We start from the raw sequence: 14,968 nt of genomic DNA, 5'->3' as shown, positions 1-14,968 counted from the left end.
CATGAGCCAGGATCTTCCCGGCCGGGTGTGGACATTTTACCCATTTCTTCTTGCCCGTTGCCCAGCATCAACTGGGTCTTAACGGACCCCTCAGGCTGAGGCCTGTCCTTGCAGTCCCGTGGCTTCCTCCTAGACGCTGGGACCCTGTCCTTTTAAACAAAACTGTATATACTGTGCTCTTTGGAATTTTAGGATCAGTTTTGTACGTTACGTCTCCAAGCTTGGCTCAAAAATAGAGAATGGACAGGATTTTCTTTCCTTTCACGTCTAAAGATTCACTGTGGTAGAATGGCCTTCCCAGAAGTACTGGAAAACAGCCATCCGCTTGCTGACCCCGTCTCCACATCTGCTGGAGGAGTAGCATTTTTCTGCTGAGTTAAGCATGTCTGGCCTGGCTGCCATGTTCTTGGCAGAAAACACGGAGGCTTGGGGCAGTCCATGGCTTTGATTGTCCTTGCCTAGCAGCCTGTGCCTGGTGGCCCGAAGGTCTGGACACTGCCCCTTGCATGTGAGGAGATGAGAACAGAGAGTGGATGCATCCTGTGCAGAGACGCAGGGGATTGCATGGCCTGGCTTGGGTGAGGTCAGCGTGGGGGGGACCTGGAGGTCCGGATCTTGGTCCCCGGGGTCCCAGGGTGCTTCCTCGCCTTCAGCCAAATGAGCTTTCAGCTGACATTTATTGGGCACCTGTGCATTGGGCGTGGAGAGGGGACTTTTTTTTTTTAGAGGACGATTTGAAATTTCCAGATCAGGAGTGCTCGAGTTCCTCGCAGGGCTTTGCTCGGGGTCCATGTGGAGGGCTCCCAGCCACTTAAGCCACCGCTTCTGGTTCTTTCCACCAGCCCCACTGGGTGTCTTTGCTCTCAGACAATGCAGCACAACCCACGCCCGAGAGAGACTCTCCTGAGCGCTGGAGCAAAAAACTAAATCCAGGGAAGGCTGAGAGTTAAGTCCTTTCGGGGACCCCGAAATAACACCAGGAGCGAGGGACCCGAGACATTCCTTTGGGAGGCACAGAAGCCCAGCTCCCCTCCACACTGACCTCGGGAAACCTCCCTTAGGGGCAGAGGCCGGGCCCGTGGGGGCGGAGTCATGGTTCCCGAGGCCCGTGGGGAGGCCTGTGGGGAGGCCTGTGGGGAGGCAGGTGGGGAGGCCCATGGGGAGGCCCGTGAGGAGACAGGTGGGGAGGCCCATGGGGAGGCTCATGGGGAGGCCGGTGGGCCCGCCTCCCACCCAGGCCGCTTCCCCTCCCCTGGCCCTGGCCCTGGCCCTCTCCGCGTCCCTAACGGTAGGACGCTGCCGGGAGCGACTTCCTAGGACGGCTCGGCCGATGCCCGACCTTGGCTCATGGAGGCTGCAGGTGCCCCTTGGCGTGGTGACGGGCTCCGCCAACGCGAGCTGCCCTCGCACCGTTGACACAACCAAAACAGCCACAAAGCGTGTCGCTGTGCAGCTCCGGGCTGGCCCTGGCATCCTTTATTTTTTCCTCCCCCTTTAAACATCTTTAAAAGCCTCCAAATGTCTCTTAAAAGATGTTTTTGCTTTCCCTTGAAGCCACAAAGGCTTTCTCTGAAACAGCACCTGGGAAAGGCCCCGCCTGCCGCTGGGGGTGACCTGGGGCCTCGCAGGCACGGCCGGGGCGCCGCCAGGGTGCTGCCGGGGCGGGCATTTGCTGTCGCCCCGCGGTGCAGCTGTGGCCTCGGGCCCCCGCACCCACCTCAGGGACCGCTGCCCCCTTCAGCATCCGTGGCGCCCACGGGCCTCGCCCCTGGGGTGGCTTGTGCGGCTGTCCCCCGGAGCCCTGATGAGGGCCTTCGGGACGGTGAGCCCACGAGGAGTTGGCGGCCGCCGCCTCTGGCTCGGGGACACGGGCAGACCCGCATCCCGCTGGCCGGGCCCTTAAGAAGTGGGAAACCGAGTCCTTTTATCAGATAGGGACCCGCGTCCCCGGGAAGCCGCTGGGCACCATCCGTGTGAGTCCAAGACCAGCAGCCCCTCCCTCCAAACCCTGGAAGTAATTGGAACGGGATTTAATCCAGAACATTCTAGACTCCGAAGTCCTGAGCTTAAGGCGAGCCGACGGAGACGCGGAGAGGTCCGTGGGGGACAGGACTGCTGCCCGAGACTCGGTGGGCCTCGGGGCTCACTGGCCAGACTTTGAGGGCCGGAGCCGGGGACCGTCGCGGACGGTGACCCTGCAGCCCCTTAGGCTCGTGCAGCTGCGGTGATAAGGACGCTCTGTTGGTCCGAGAGGGGAAGCAACCAGAAAGAGCAGCCTTCTGGGGAGAAGCCAGGCTCCCACTATAAATAGCGTCTGCCCAACGCCAGCGTTTCTCAGGGGCGGGGTGGGGAGGGAGGGGGACGTGGTGACAACAAGGAAGGAGAAGGCGATTTGGGTGAGTTTGGTCCACCTCCGGATGGGGGGAGAGGCTCCAGCGTTCGCGATTGCTCCTGCCTCGGTGCTGAGCCGGTAGGGACAGGTTGCATCCCGGCCGCGTGGTTTGGTTTAAGCTCCTCGTTGCCTTTAACTATATGGTAAAAGAATAAATGCTGATGTAGAATCTTTGCTGGAGATAGAGACACTGACTCTTTGCCACCTGAAATTGGCAGTGAACAGCAGAGCTGAAATGGAAATTGGCAGGTACCACTGGATGTACCCAGGCTCAAAGAACCACCAGTACCATCCCGTGCCAACCCTGGGGGACAGGGCAGGCCCCTTGAGCAGTCCAGGTAAATACAGCCTCGGGCTGAATTCTCATAGCAAGTCAACTGTTCTCTTTACTATTATTTGTAATGGCTCTTTCAGTGTGGTGATATTTCATGTTTTGTTTGACGCATTAATTTGTTCGCAGGGGCGCGGGTGGAATTGGCCCTTGACGATTTTTTTAATCATCTTTTGTTTTTCTCTCCTCCTCTCCATTCCACCCCATCTTCGGCCTTTCTCTTCTCCCTCCTCCCCCCCCTTCCTTGCCCTCACCTCCTCTTCTCAAGAGGGAGCAGTGTGCAATGACCCAAAGCTTTGGGTTGACTCCGAAATTGCCGGTGTCTGAACCAGTAGCGGGGTGGGCGGTGGGTGGTGGGTGGGTGTCCCGTGTGTCCTCCCCCACGGCACCAAGAACGGGGCTGGGACGCGCGAGGAGCCTTGTCTCCAAGAACACGGGTGTCCCCACACTCTGTGCGAACGTCAGTGTCTTTGAGAAGGAAAAACCCAAGGCCATGACATAAGGAGCCGGTAACTGGGTGCTTGGTCCCATCAGGTAGGTCCGTGCGGTCTGGCTTCCAGTTTCCTTGCCCATGAGGGACGCTGGTGTCTCAGAACCGCCAGGGGCTAGGTTGGAGCCAGATGTGGGTCACTCCGGGGGCCCCGGAAGCGGGCAGGAGGCCCAACCTCCACGTTCCCAGCGGCTGCACCTGCCATTTCCCAGCCCAGTTAGCCACAAACTCCAGTGACCCCGAGCTCTTTGGAAGGGGGCAGGGGCGGGGCAGGTAAACCCAGCAGGCTCCCGGCGTTGCTGTGCTTTTCAGGGGTTCCCCAGCGTTACTCGGCCCAAGTAGTTGCATTGCACGCTTTTTGGAGAGCGAGTCAGAGGTGATGGTGTAGGATGCACACCCCGAGAACGAGCAACCCTGAGGTACGATGTAGGGCACGCGCGGAGTCACGGAGCCTCGCACCTCTCATTGAGCTAATAAAACTTTCTTTCCAAACCCAAATTGTGGCTTCAGGTTAATTAACGTGCAATCGATTTCGGATTTAGTTCTACACCTTGAATTATGCATCTCTTCTCTTGACGTGTGGCTGTCAGGCGCCAGCTGTGCGTGTGCGTGTGTGTGTGTCCCCACGCGCACAGTGCCCGTTAGAAAAAGTGAGCAAGAAGTGACCAGAGACATTTGTTCTCATAGATCCTTTGAGGAATGGGGAGGGTTCTAGAATGCCGATGTGCAAGTTGCTGGTAGACGTGATCTACCCAGACTGTGAGCACGACCAGCAACCCAGGCGCACGGCGGGTCCGTGTACAGCACAGCTCGGGGGAACCGCGGGCCACCACGCTGAGTCCGAGAAGCCGGACACGAGGGACCAACTGCCGTCGGATTCCCTTCGCATTGAATTTCCAGAGTTAGCAGATGTCCTGGGACAGCGTGGATCCGTGTCCGGCGGAGGCTGGGGGGAGGGCGGGTGGGCAGTGGCCGCCAACGGGGCCAGGCGGTCCTTTGTGGAGTGACGGGAGGCTTTAGACGTTCCGTTGTGCTGATGGTGACACTGCTCTGTGAATTCACTCCGAGCCATCGAACCGTACGCTGACACAGGCGGGTTGCATAGGTGGACTGTGTTGTGCTGTTTCTAGAAAGCCCCCCCACCCCCACCCCGCCAGCACCATTAGGTGCGCACAGCTCGCGGGGCCGGGGAGGCCTTTGGTACCCGGACAGGAAGGCCTCCGAGTTACCAGAAACTGCTTGGAAGAGGATGGCGGGGCTTGAAGAATGTGCTGCGAGACGCGGGGCCAGTTGGGGATCGAGAAGGGGCCCGGCCGCGGGGTGCCGCGCTGAGCGGGGCCGGGCACCCGGTGGGTGCGGTGATGCCCGCGCGCCCACCCGCAGCTGTGCCCGCCACGCGGGCCACCCGAGCAGCCCCGGCAGCCCACGGCAGCATACGGGCTTCGGGGCTTTTCTCCCCCCCACCCCCAAACTTTTGGGGCCAAACTCGTTTCAGAGTCCAGAGGAGTGTGGGCTTTTGAGAAGTCACGTGGGGCGCACAGCAGGTGCTGCCCGATGCCACCCCAGGCCTGGGCGCCCCCCGCCCCCGAGGCCTTCCTCCCGAGGGCCCAGGTCTGGGCCATGACCCTGGCACCGGCCTCTTGGCCACTCGGGTCGGGTTGGGCACCAAGTGGGTTCGGATCGGAACCAGTTTTGCTGTCTACACACGCTCGCACTGCGCGTAACGTAGGATCTCAGAGGTTGGGGACTTCTGGAATGGTGCGGCGAGAAACGCAGGACTCTGATAGGGTCCCGTTGCCGCTGACATGTCATGTGAGGGTTCTGTGAAGGAGCAGGTTCTTCTCTGAGTGCGGGGGGCGGGCACTAAAGCGGATTTCTAGAATCATCTTCCCAGATCCCACAGTGAGTGGCCCTTACGCACACGTAGTTGGACCTTTGTGCACCGAGCACGGTGGCAGCATCGGGGACCGCCGGTGGCCGTGGCCTGGGCCGACGCCGCAGCACAGCCCCGCCAGCGCCTTCCCAGTTGCCTGGAGATTTTGTTGGCTCGTCCGTCGACGCAGTTGCCATCCTGTACTTAGATCCCAAACCAGATGGTGTGAGGGAAAAAATAGAGACTTCCATATGGTCTGGTGTGGTTCCCCCGCCGCCCCCTGGAGTTCTCCGTTTCTTGGGGAGGGGGGGGGTTCAAGAGAGGCTGAGCCGATCCATGCAGAGGAAGGGCCTCCCGCACCTCCGGCCGCCACAGCCGTGACCCCCCCACCCCCCGCTCCTGCCCCGGGGGCAAAGTCCAGGGGTGTGCGGCTCTGCCGACGTCCGTCTGTCCTTTTGTGTCCCTCGTCTTCAGTGTGACTTCGCAGGCAGTTTTAGGACCTGGACGGTTAAACCTTTGCCAGCGGTTTCTTGTTTTTCTCCCTTTATGGTCTTGTAAGCACCGGGCCGCCGGGTCGCTGCCACCCTCCCCAGAGGCTGGTGACCCCGTGGGCGGCAGGACAAGGACGGTGCGGGCGCGGGGGGGGGGGGGGTGGGGTGAGCAGCAGGAGCGCAGCCCCCAGAGCCTGTGGCGCGGGTCACGGGCCCCAGCCCACACCTGCTGCCTCACGGTTTGCGTTTCTGCAAGATTTCCAGATGGTTCCAAGGCACACACGGAAGGTGGGAAGCGCTAACCTAGATGATGGCCCCAGAGGAGGAGGGAGAACTGGGGACGGACTGAAGAAATGATTATTTATTTTTAGGATTTTATGTATTTACTCATGAGACCCAGAGAGAGAGGCAGGGACCCAGGCAGAGGGAGAAGCAGGCCCCATGCAGGGAGCCCAACGACATGGGACTCGATCCTGGGCCCCCGGGCCCACGCCCTGGCCAGAGGCAGACACTCCCCCCTGAGTCCCCCCCCCCCCCCCCCCCCCCCCCCGCGGCCCGGAAGGAGTGACCGCTAGCCCCCCGGATGGAGAGCTCACTTTCCGCCTGGAAGGGGCTGCGGATCAGGGGCCCGCTCCTCCCCTGGGCACCGAGGCCTGTTAGCCAGACGGGCAGTGAGCGACCTTCGAGGGGAGGCGGGGGCCACCTGGGGGGCTCAGCGGCTGAGCAGCTGCCTTTGGCCCAGGGCGTGACCCCGGGGTCTCAGGATCGAGTCCCGCATCGGGCTCCCCACATGGAGCCCGCTTCTCCCTCTGCCTGGGTCTCCGCCTCTCCCTGTGTGTCTCTCATGAATAAATAAATAAAATCTAAAATAAGGAAAAAGCTCTTGGTCAAGGGTGGGGGGCAGCGCAAGCAGGATCAGTCCCTCTCCTGTGGCAAAGACAGGGGAGAGGAAAGGCCTGGGAGGACCTGCGGGCCCCCGTGCCTTAACCTAGGCCATCCACGGAGGGACCCGGAGGACCCTTGCACGGTCCCCCTGGGGTTCAGCGTGCAGTCTGAGTGCTGAGAGGCAGCCAGCCCCCCACTTTGCCAATCCTTCCCCCTCCCCGCCCATTTCCCAAATCCAAACTCTTCTGAAACTTGGTTTGAGATGGCCATGGATCATTGCAGAAGTTCGGAGAACCGTCGCATACAGATTGCACGGGATGGCGCGGGGCACGCAGGTGGGGGTCGGGCAGAGGGTGGCGCGGGAAGCCCAGGCGTGGGATTCCGATGGGCCAGACTGGGTCTCTGAGCGGCCCCGGAGCGGGCCCGGGGTGGGGGTGGGGGGACAAGCTGGCCGGTCTCACTCATCTGCTGCCCCGAGCGGGTGACACAGCCGGTGGGGTGCCGGGCAGCTGTGCAGGGGTGAACCCCTCACCTCTCCAGCCTGTGCCCCTCTGGCCCCCGCGAGGCTGAGCTGGGACTCTGCCGCGACAGGTGCCCATGGAGTCCCGGGGGGGCTCCTGCGTTTCTGTTACTCGCTCACTGCGGGGCGGGGGGCGCTAGGGTTGAGGCCTCTCTGAACGCGCTGCGACTGCGTTTCCAGGTGGAGGGGACCCTTCATCTTTTTGCCTGCGGCCCTGCGGCCGGTCTGCAGCTCGGTGTCACCTGTACCCGGTGGCGTGGGCCTGCCGCGTGGACTCTGGCGCGCGGGCCCTCCTGATGGCGAGGGTCCGGCCGGAGCAGCCCTAGTCCTTACACAGCTGCAGCCGGCGGAGCCGTCGGGGGGCTTGTGGCTCCACGAGTTGCAGCTTACACCAGGCGCCACGGTGGGCGCGGCACAAGCGTATCACAGCCCGCTTAACACCGGAAGGTCGCTGAGCGTTTCTGGTTCAGTTTCTGGAGTTCTTCACAGTTGATTTTCTGCCACGGACCCATCGTTTCATTTCCAAGTCACCTGCAGTCTTCCCAAAACACGTGCCCTAGACCGCAGTTCGCGATTCTATGGCACATTTACCGAAGGCTGTTATTGCAGCAGCCAAATAGATGTGATTTCTTGTTTATGAACGCTCGTTTTTGATCAGCTATATTGTTAGCGTGTGCTTAGCGCTTGATCATGCAGCAGTGGCCGCCAGCGGTGCCAAATTCAGAGGCCCCTTTGCCTTTTGGTCTCGTGTCTGATCCTCAGCTCAGAGTCGGCAAACAAGGAAAGCAGGGATGGAAAGCACATCGATCAGTATGGAAGATCTGGAGCTTTCTATCAGACATAGTATCTGGTTTTAAGGGACACCGACTTGGATTGTTCAAAGCGGCGATTTGCCGTCTTTCAGAAATAGAGACATCTGGTCCCCGCTTCCTTTACGATACGCCCTGTGCGCTGAGCTGTTAGAGTTAATGGAAATGAATTGTGTTTTGAGACCTTTTGCCACCCTTGAGAGCTAACTGGAGATACTGGGAAGTAGGGAGCTCGAGCCTGCCCACCTCCCCAGGCTGTGTCCTTTCGGGCATCCCTCCCGTTCACTCACAAATAAGCCCCACACACACCCCCACGTGTTTCCATGTCTGTCAAAAGCTTATATAAAATGGCTTTTGTGCTAAATAGAAAGCTCTGCGTGTCAGAGAGCCATTTAGGTGGGATGAGGCTTTTGCTGAAGATCATCATGCTTGCATTGTATCTGGAAAGTTCTGTGGACAGTGCTTTCCCCCCCAAGGAATAACTCCAGTGGTCAAATGTCAGGCTGGGAGAAGTAATGGGATCAAAATGAGCCTTTCTGTGCTCTTAAAACAACGCTGTTTACGTTCGTGTGCTCTTTCCCAGTGGTCATAAACGGAGGTTATGGACATTCCCGGGAGGACTTGACTTAGACACAAGCTGGTGATGCCATCCACCACGCGTTGTTCGTAAATAAAATTTCATCAAAACCAGCCCTGCCCATTCATGTACAGATCGTCTGTGGCTGTTTTCCTGCCACAACAACAGAATCGAGTGGTTGCAACCATAAGCCCTGCAAAGCCAGAAATATTTGCTATCTGGCCCTTTACAGGGAAAAAAAATCCTGCCAACCCTTGACTTGAAGTACTTGCATTCTCAGCCCACGTCACAAATTTAAGCTACTTATGGAAGGCAGCACCCAAGACTGCTAGTCGCTCACTGCCCTGAGGTCATCACCCAGGATCTGTCCCCTTCTCTCCAGGCCCCAGAATCCTTGCTCCCCGAGGGGACCCACCATTCACAGGCTTTATGCTGAAGCTCAGCCCTTCTTCACAGAGTACCTTGGCTCTTTCTGGAAGCTCTGCCCCCTCTGGTCTCTTTCAGGTCCCTCTCTGAGTGTCCCCATAATAAATCAAGTCCTGCGAAATGATGTCAGGGAGCTGTTGTCATCTGCTGTGCCATCTGGTATACTCTAGCAAGTTTTCTGTTCTGTGACCTCGAAAGACCATTTCTATTTTATTAAGTGTAATATTGGGGGTCATTTTTAAAAAAGATTCCTTTATTTGAGAGAGAGAGAGAGAGAGCACGAGAGCATGCGTGAGGGAGAGGGGGAGAGATCGAGAGTCTTAAGCAGACTTGGTGCTGAGCACAGAGCCTGAATGGGGCTCGAACTCATGACCCTGAGATCATGGCCTGAGCCAAAATCAAGAGTCGTCTGCACGACTGACTGGGCCCCTCAGGCATACTGGGTCATTTTTTTTTTTAAGTTTTTATTTTAATCACCCAGTGCTCATCGTGACAAGAGCATTCCTTAAGCTTGGGGGTCATTTCCTTTTTTTTTTTAAGATATTATTTATTTATTCACGATAGACATAAAGAGAGAGAGAGAGAGAGGCAGAGACACAGGCAGAGGGAGAAGCAGGCTTCATGCAGGGAGCCCGATGTGGGACTCGATCCTGGGACTTCAGGATCATGCCCTGGGCCAAAGGCAGGTGCTAAACCGCTGAGCCACCCAGGGATCCCCTGGGGGTCATTTCTTTAAGTGAGGTTGCACAGTATGGTGTGGGCCTCTGATGCCCTGAATCAGAATCCCCAAGGATGCTGGTTAAACATTCATATTCCCGGGCCCCATCCACCTTGGGGTCGGTCCCAGGGATTTAGTAGGTTTTAACGAGTTCCCCAGCAATGCAGATGCGCTCTGAAGTTTGAGCGCCACTACCGTGTACACCGAGGATCATAACCCCGGTTAGGAGAATAGCTCCTTGTTATACCGTCTTTGGCAAAGTATATTTCAGTTCCAAATACTTTTCTCGAGAGCATCGGCTTGAGATTCAGAGGTAACTCCTCGTAAACATGCTCTCAAGATGCCTCAAACCAAATGGCCACATCCTTAGCAGACAGCACTACTGAATTTGACACCAGCTCCTCTCGATGTTTTTATTCTGTCATTGTATCTCTCTGTATTAGAAAAATGCGAAAGGATCCTGTCGGAAGAGCTGCTGGCAGACACCAGAGCTGTGGCTGCGTGCTCATTATCTACTGTTGCATGACGAATTAATTTTGGACTTAGCAACGAGAAATGACATTTATTATCTCACTTTCTGTAGCTCGGGAGTCTGGGCTTGGCTCAGCGGTCTCCGATGCGGGCGCCCTGAAAGTGGCGGCTGAGGCTGCAGTCTCATCTGGAGGCCCAACCGTGGAATCCGCTTCCCAGCTCACTGCCGTGTTTGTTGGCAGGACTCGGTCCCTCAGACTGTTGGCCCAAGACTTCCCTTGGTCCTTTGCCATGTACGCCTTCCCGTAGCGCCCTCATGGCTTGGCAGCTGGCTTCATCAGAGCAAGTGAGCAGACGGGAGAGAAAGTGCTAGCAGGACAGAAGCCATGGTCTTTGGAGATCTCATTGGGGAAGCACGTCACTAGGTCCAGGCCACACGCAGGGAGAGGGAGTCACACGGTGCGAACAGCAGGAGGCAGAGACCCTTGGGAATATCTTAGAAGGCTGCCTGCCGCAAGCTGTCACCGAGCGGAAGGAGCCTGTGAGTTCTGCAGCCACAGGATGTTGTCCCCCCAGCCCACCCCACCCAGGGGGGTGTGGCTCTGGCCTTTGGCTGCCAATCCTTAGTTCCCCAGATGGATTCACAATCTTTTAAGAAACGAGTCTTTTTTTTTTTTTTTTAACTTTCTTGAAGGTATAATTGACGTGCATTAAGTGCATATATTTAAAGTGACCTACTTGGTAAGTTTGACGTGTGACTCTGCCCGTGAAACTGGCCGCAAGAGCCAGATGGGGACCTGTCCATTGATCTGCAGGGCTCCCGGGGTCCCTTTCGGCAGCCCTCCCTCTCACCTGACCTCTCTACGCAACCACTGGTGTGTTTTCCGTCACTTTCTGGATTAGTTTACATTTTCTGGAATGGCCCTTCTGACAAGTTGTTCCCATAAATTCCTTCACCGTTTCTCACCAAGCCAGTCCTATAAAATGTGGTGACATTGACTGTGTTAAATAATCAAAATTCCAGAGTAAATCTTAAAAGATCCAGTTGGTTTTGTTAAATGATTGATGACTCCATCGGCATCCCATCTAGCAGGTGGAGGGGGGCCTACTTAATTGTTCAAAATGGAAGGTTTTCATAGAAGGAAAGGATTGTTCCGGGCCGGGCCCCTCTTTCCTGGGGGAGGGGGGGAGCAAGGGGTCTTATCACGCACATGACCTCATCTTTCTCCCGGGGATGGAGAAGCCCCTGGTGGCAGACTCTTTGGCGCTGGCTGACTGAAGAAATTCCTGACTGACGGGTTGTGACGACATTTCTGGGAGAGGTTGAAATAGCAGTTAGCTTAGGTGTTAAGCCCATGGCTTGGGAACTTGGCCTAAGCGACGCCATTTTGGGCCTGTGGTGTTCTTGGGAACAGCTGCTTCATGGCTCCAGCCCTTTCTGATTTTCTTCCTTCCTGCCTCCGTGAACACGCCCCATGCCCTTTGACTAACACTCTGAAGGCCCGCTCTGCCCGCACCCACTCCCGCCCACCACACACCCTTCGCTCCCCAGGCCCGGACGAGTTTCTTACACGTACCCTTCGGGCCCGCCACTCGCCTACTCACAAACCCACTTCCTGTCTCCACTGCCCGCAAGGTGAAGCCCACAGCGTTTCGGGCTGGGTTGGAGGCCGCACCCCAAACTCTGTCGTGCACCCCTCAGCCCATGGGCCTGCTCTCCCCTACGCACGTGTCCATCTGTCCTGACTGCTAGGACAGGGGACCTGCCCCGCCTCACTCCCCATGCCCGAGTCAAGTCCCTTGTCTGTTGTGCTTATATGATGTCTTCTGTATCTAGGCCCCGCAGCCCACTCCCAAGTGGGGTCCCTGCGCCCCCCAGCCCAGTGCCATTCACACAGCAGCGGTTCCCCAGGGACGCAGAGATGCGGTCACCCGGGTGGTCCAGGAGGCTGAGTGCTGCTGAAGCTGAATATCGCACAGAGTTCTCAAGTTTCTGGAACACCCTGCAGATCTCCATGCTTTTACAGCCTGTCGTGTGAACTTAGAGCTAGCTTCCCCTGCGGCCTGTCAGCTTCCCCGATGCGGCACCCCGTCACCTCACTAGGCGGAGAGCGCACCCGTGATCTTTAGGAAGACCAGAGCCAGTTCCCACAAAAGGCAAAGGAAGGCACCAACAAGTGTTTCTTGAATTTGTTTTTAACTTGTGAATATATCATTTTTATAATAAGGATCCTGTACTGCTCGTGCCATATTGCAAATGTTAGAGGCGAATCTATTTCAAGATTTTCATAATGTGCTACAAAAACGAAGGATTTTTTTTTTTTTTTTTTAAGATTTGCAGAGAGAGAGGCAGAGGGAGAAGCAGGCTCCATGCAGGGAGCCCGACGTGGGACTCAGTCCCCAGACCCCAGGATCACACCCTGGGCCAAAGGCAGATGCTCAACCGTTGAGCCACCCAGGCACCCTGAAAAGTTCTTATTTAATGAGTTTTAGGACAAGATTTTAAAAGGATCTGTTGAAAAGCCATTCCCTTTGAGTCATTAAAAATAGTTTCAGCGTTCTTAGCGTCATACCGTTGAGCTAAAAGCTCAGTGACCCGAAGAAGGTCGAGAGACAATGGAGAAGCAAATTTCTCATTGAGCGCTTGGTCAGGAAGCCCCCATCCATTGACTTCATGCGACCTTAATGCCTTGTACCAGAGGCTCACAGGCTTCTGGGCGTTAGGTCTCCTTACACTTAAAAATAACAGAAGACTCCAAAAAGCTTTTGCTGATGTGGGTTGTATCTAGAAGTATTGCCTGTATTCAGAGTTATAACAAATATATTACTAAATAATGAACTTATTTAAAGTAATAACACATCCATTACACGTTAGCGTAGCATTTAGGAAAGATAACTACTTTTTAAAACGAAATAAAACTTCGGTGAGAAGAAGAATACTGTCTTAGGATTTTGTAAACGTCCTTGATATCTGACCTACTGTGAGACAGCCGGGCTCTCCTGTCTGCCTCTACCTTCATCCTCAGGCATCTTGGATAACTAGTTTGGGTTGAAGTACATGATGAAAACTTGGTCTTCCGCAGATACGTAGTTGGAGAACAGAGGAATGGTTTAATGGCCTTTCCGTGTGGTCGTGGAACTCCTCCTTGGTAATACAGCAAAATGCAACACGTGGTGGTTTCCCCAAGATTATTTGTAATGTGGAGTCTGAAGCCATATCCGTGACCTCTTGTACTCTGTTCACGTCTGATGCTCTCCACTGCGCTTTGATCGGCTCTGTATGCAAGAATGATTTTATGTCCTTGCACATCGGTCATGGGGAGAATAGTGGTTCTCTGAGTCCCACGGATCTTCCAAATATGGACACAGTTCATTCTACTACCTCACCAAGACTCTCATTTGTTAATGTTGTCCCAGTTTCATCCAGAAGTCTATTAAGCATTGGGAAGCTGGCACTTCCACTGTGGCACGTACATGTTTTCCACAATCGATGGGCAGCCAGTGGCGTCCCTTGTATTCTAGCTCACTTGGATCATTTTGAGAAAACTTCTGCCGGACATCCAAGTCTTACTAGCTATAGCTTGTCACTAATTCGAGAAAAAATTATGTTCCAAACAGAACAAAAAGATGCTGCTTTGGCTCGCAGCTCAATCACACGACAACCTTCCCTTAAGACAGCCATCATGAGGGCAGCCCGGGTGGCTCAGCAGTTTAGCGCTGCCTTCAGCCCAGGGCCTGATCCTGGAGTCCCGGGATCAAGTCCCACGTCGGGCTCCCTGCATGGAGCCTGCTTCTCCCTCTGCCTGTGTCTCTGCCTCTCCCTCTCTGTCTCATGAATAAATAAATTTTAAAAAATCTTAAAAAAAAATAAAAAAGGACCACCATCATCACACTCTGGTAGGCAGCAGTGTGCTTTATGCCTCCCTCCAGGTTCACCACACAGACTATTGCAAAGGTTTATACTCCAGGGTTGAGATTTAATAGCATCAGTCATTTTTTACTGTGTCAAGGACCTTTTTAAGTGAAACGAATTTTTTATTATTTTTTTAAAGATTTATTTAGAGAGTGTGTGTGGAGTGGGGGGGGGGAGAGTAAAGGGAGAGAGACTCTCCAGCAGACTCCCCGCTGAGCGTGGCACCCGACGTGGGGCTCCATCTCCCAATTCTGAGATCATGGCCCAAGGTGAAATCAAGCCGGAAGCCCAACCGACTGAGTCACCTTGGTGTCCCTCCTCCCTTTGTTTGTTTTCCCCCGTGCGTGTGTGGCAGGGAGAGCCCTGCTGCGGGGTGCCGTTGGGTGCCAATGCCTCATTTGTGCTCCTCTGTCACCAGGTTTGCTGTGCAAACGTCAGCACGGTAGAAACAGTAACATCTTAGGGGCTCCTGGGTGGCTCAGTCCGTTAAGCACCTGACTTCTTTTGATTTCAGCTCAGGTGATGAGCTGAGGGTCGTCAGATCGAGCACTGTGTGGGGCTCCTTGCTGATCGTGGAGCCTGCTTGGAATTGTCCCTCTCCCCCTCCCCTGCCCGCTTGCTCACTCACTTGCTCTCTCTAAAAAATAAAATAAATCTTTCAAAAAGAAAAAAAAAAAAAAACCCAAACCCAGTAACATCTTAGTGCTATCTTTTTTTTTTTTCCTTAGTGCTATTTTAAAAAGAGTTTTAACCTCGCAGAGCTGCTAAGAGCATCTCGGGGTCTCCCAGGACTGCACAGACCGTGGCCCCGCGGGGCTGGCCGAACAGACCATCCCAGGGGTGCGTGAGGGATGCAGACGCTCGGTTCTCTCCCCACACCTGCCTCAACAGGATCAGCATTTTAACGAGATCCCCAGGGAACCTCTAGGCACGGTGAAGTTTGTGAAGCACTGCTGTTTAACAGGGCTCTGCAAACTTTTTCTGTAAGGGGCCAGATGGTAAATATCGGTGGCAACCACTCAACTCTGCCTTTGCAGCTTGAAAATAGCCACACGCAGGCCATAAACTAACG

General features: G+C 55.5%; 1 protein-coding gene across 13 annotated transcripts in view; it reads left to right on the top strand.

The window, feature by feature from the left end:
• Positions 1 to 14,968, top strand: part of GPM6B (glycoprotein M6B) — a 161,103-nt gene that overhangs the window by 120,964 nt on the left and 25,171 nt on the right. For 2 of the 13 annotated variants that reach the window (XM_025986704.2, XM_025986703.2), the window contains exon 2: positions 2,611 to 2,730. The exons of 4 other annotated variants lie outside the window; for them this stretch is intronic. In XM_025986704.2, coding sequence (XP_025842489.1) covers positions 2,611 to 2,730 — 120 coding nt within the window. Of the gene's footprint in view, positions 1 to 373; positions 584 to 1,806; positions 2,397 to 2,610; positions 2,731 to 14,968 lie in introns of those variants that run through there. 7 more of the 13 variants (XM_072744043.1, XM_072744041.1, XM_072744044.1 and 4 more) reach the window with 7 other exon arrangements.

This window comes from Vulpes vulpes, chromosome X (genome assembly GCF_048418805.1).
Source record: "Vulpes vulpes isolate BD-2025 chromosome X, VulVul3, whole genome shotgun sequence".
In the NCBI taxonomy this organism is placed as follows: domain Eukaryota; kingdom Metazoa; phylum Chordata; class Mammalia; order Carnivora; family Canidae; genus Vulpes; species Vulpes vulpes.
This window is presented reverse-complemented; position numbering and strand designations above follow the sequence as displayed.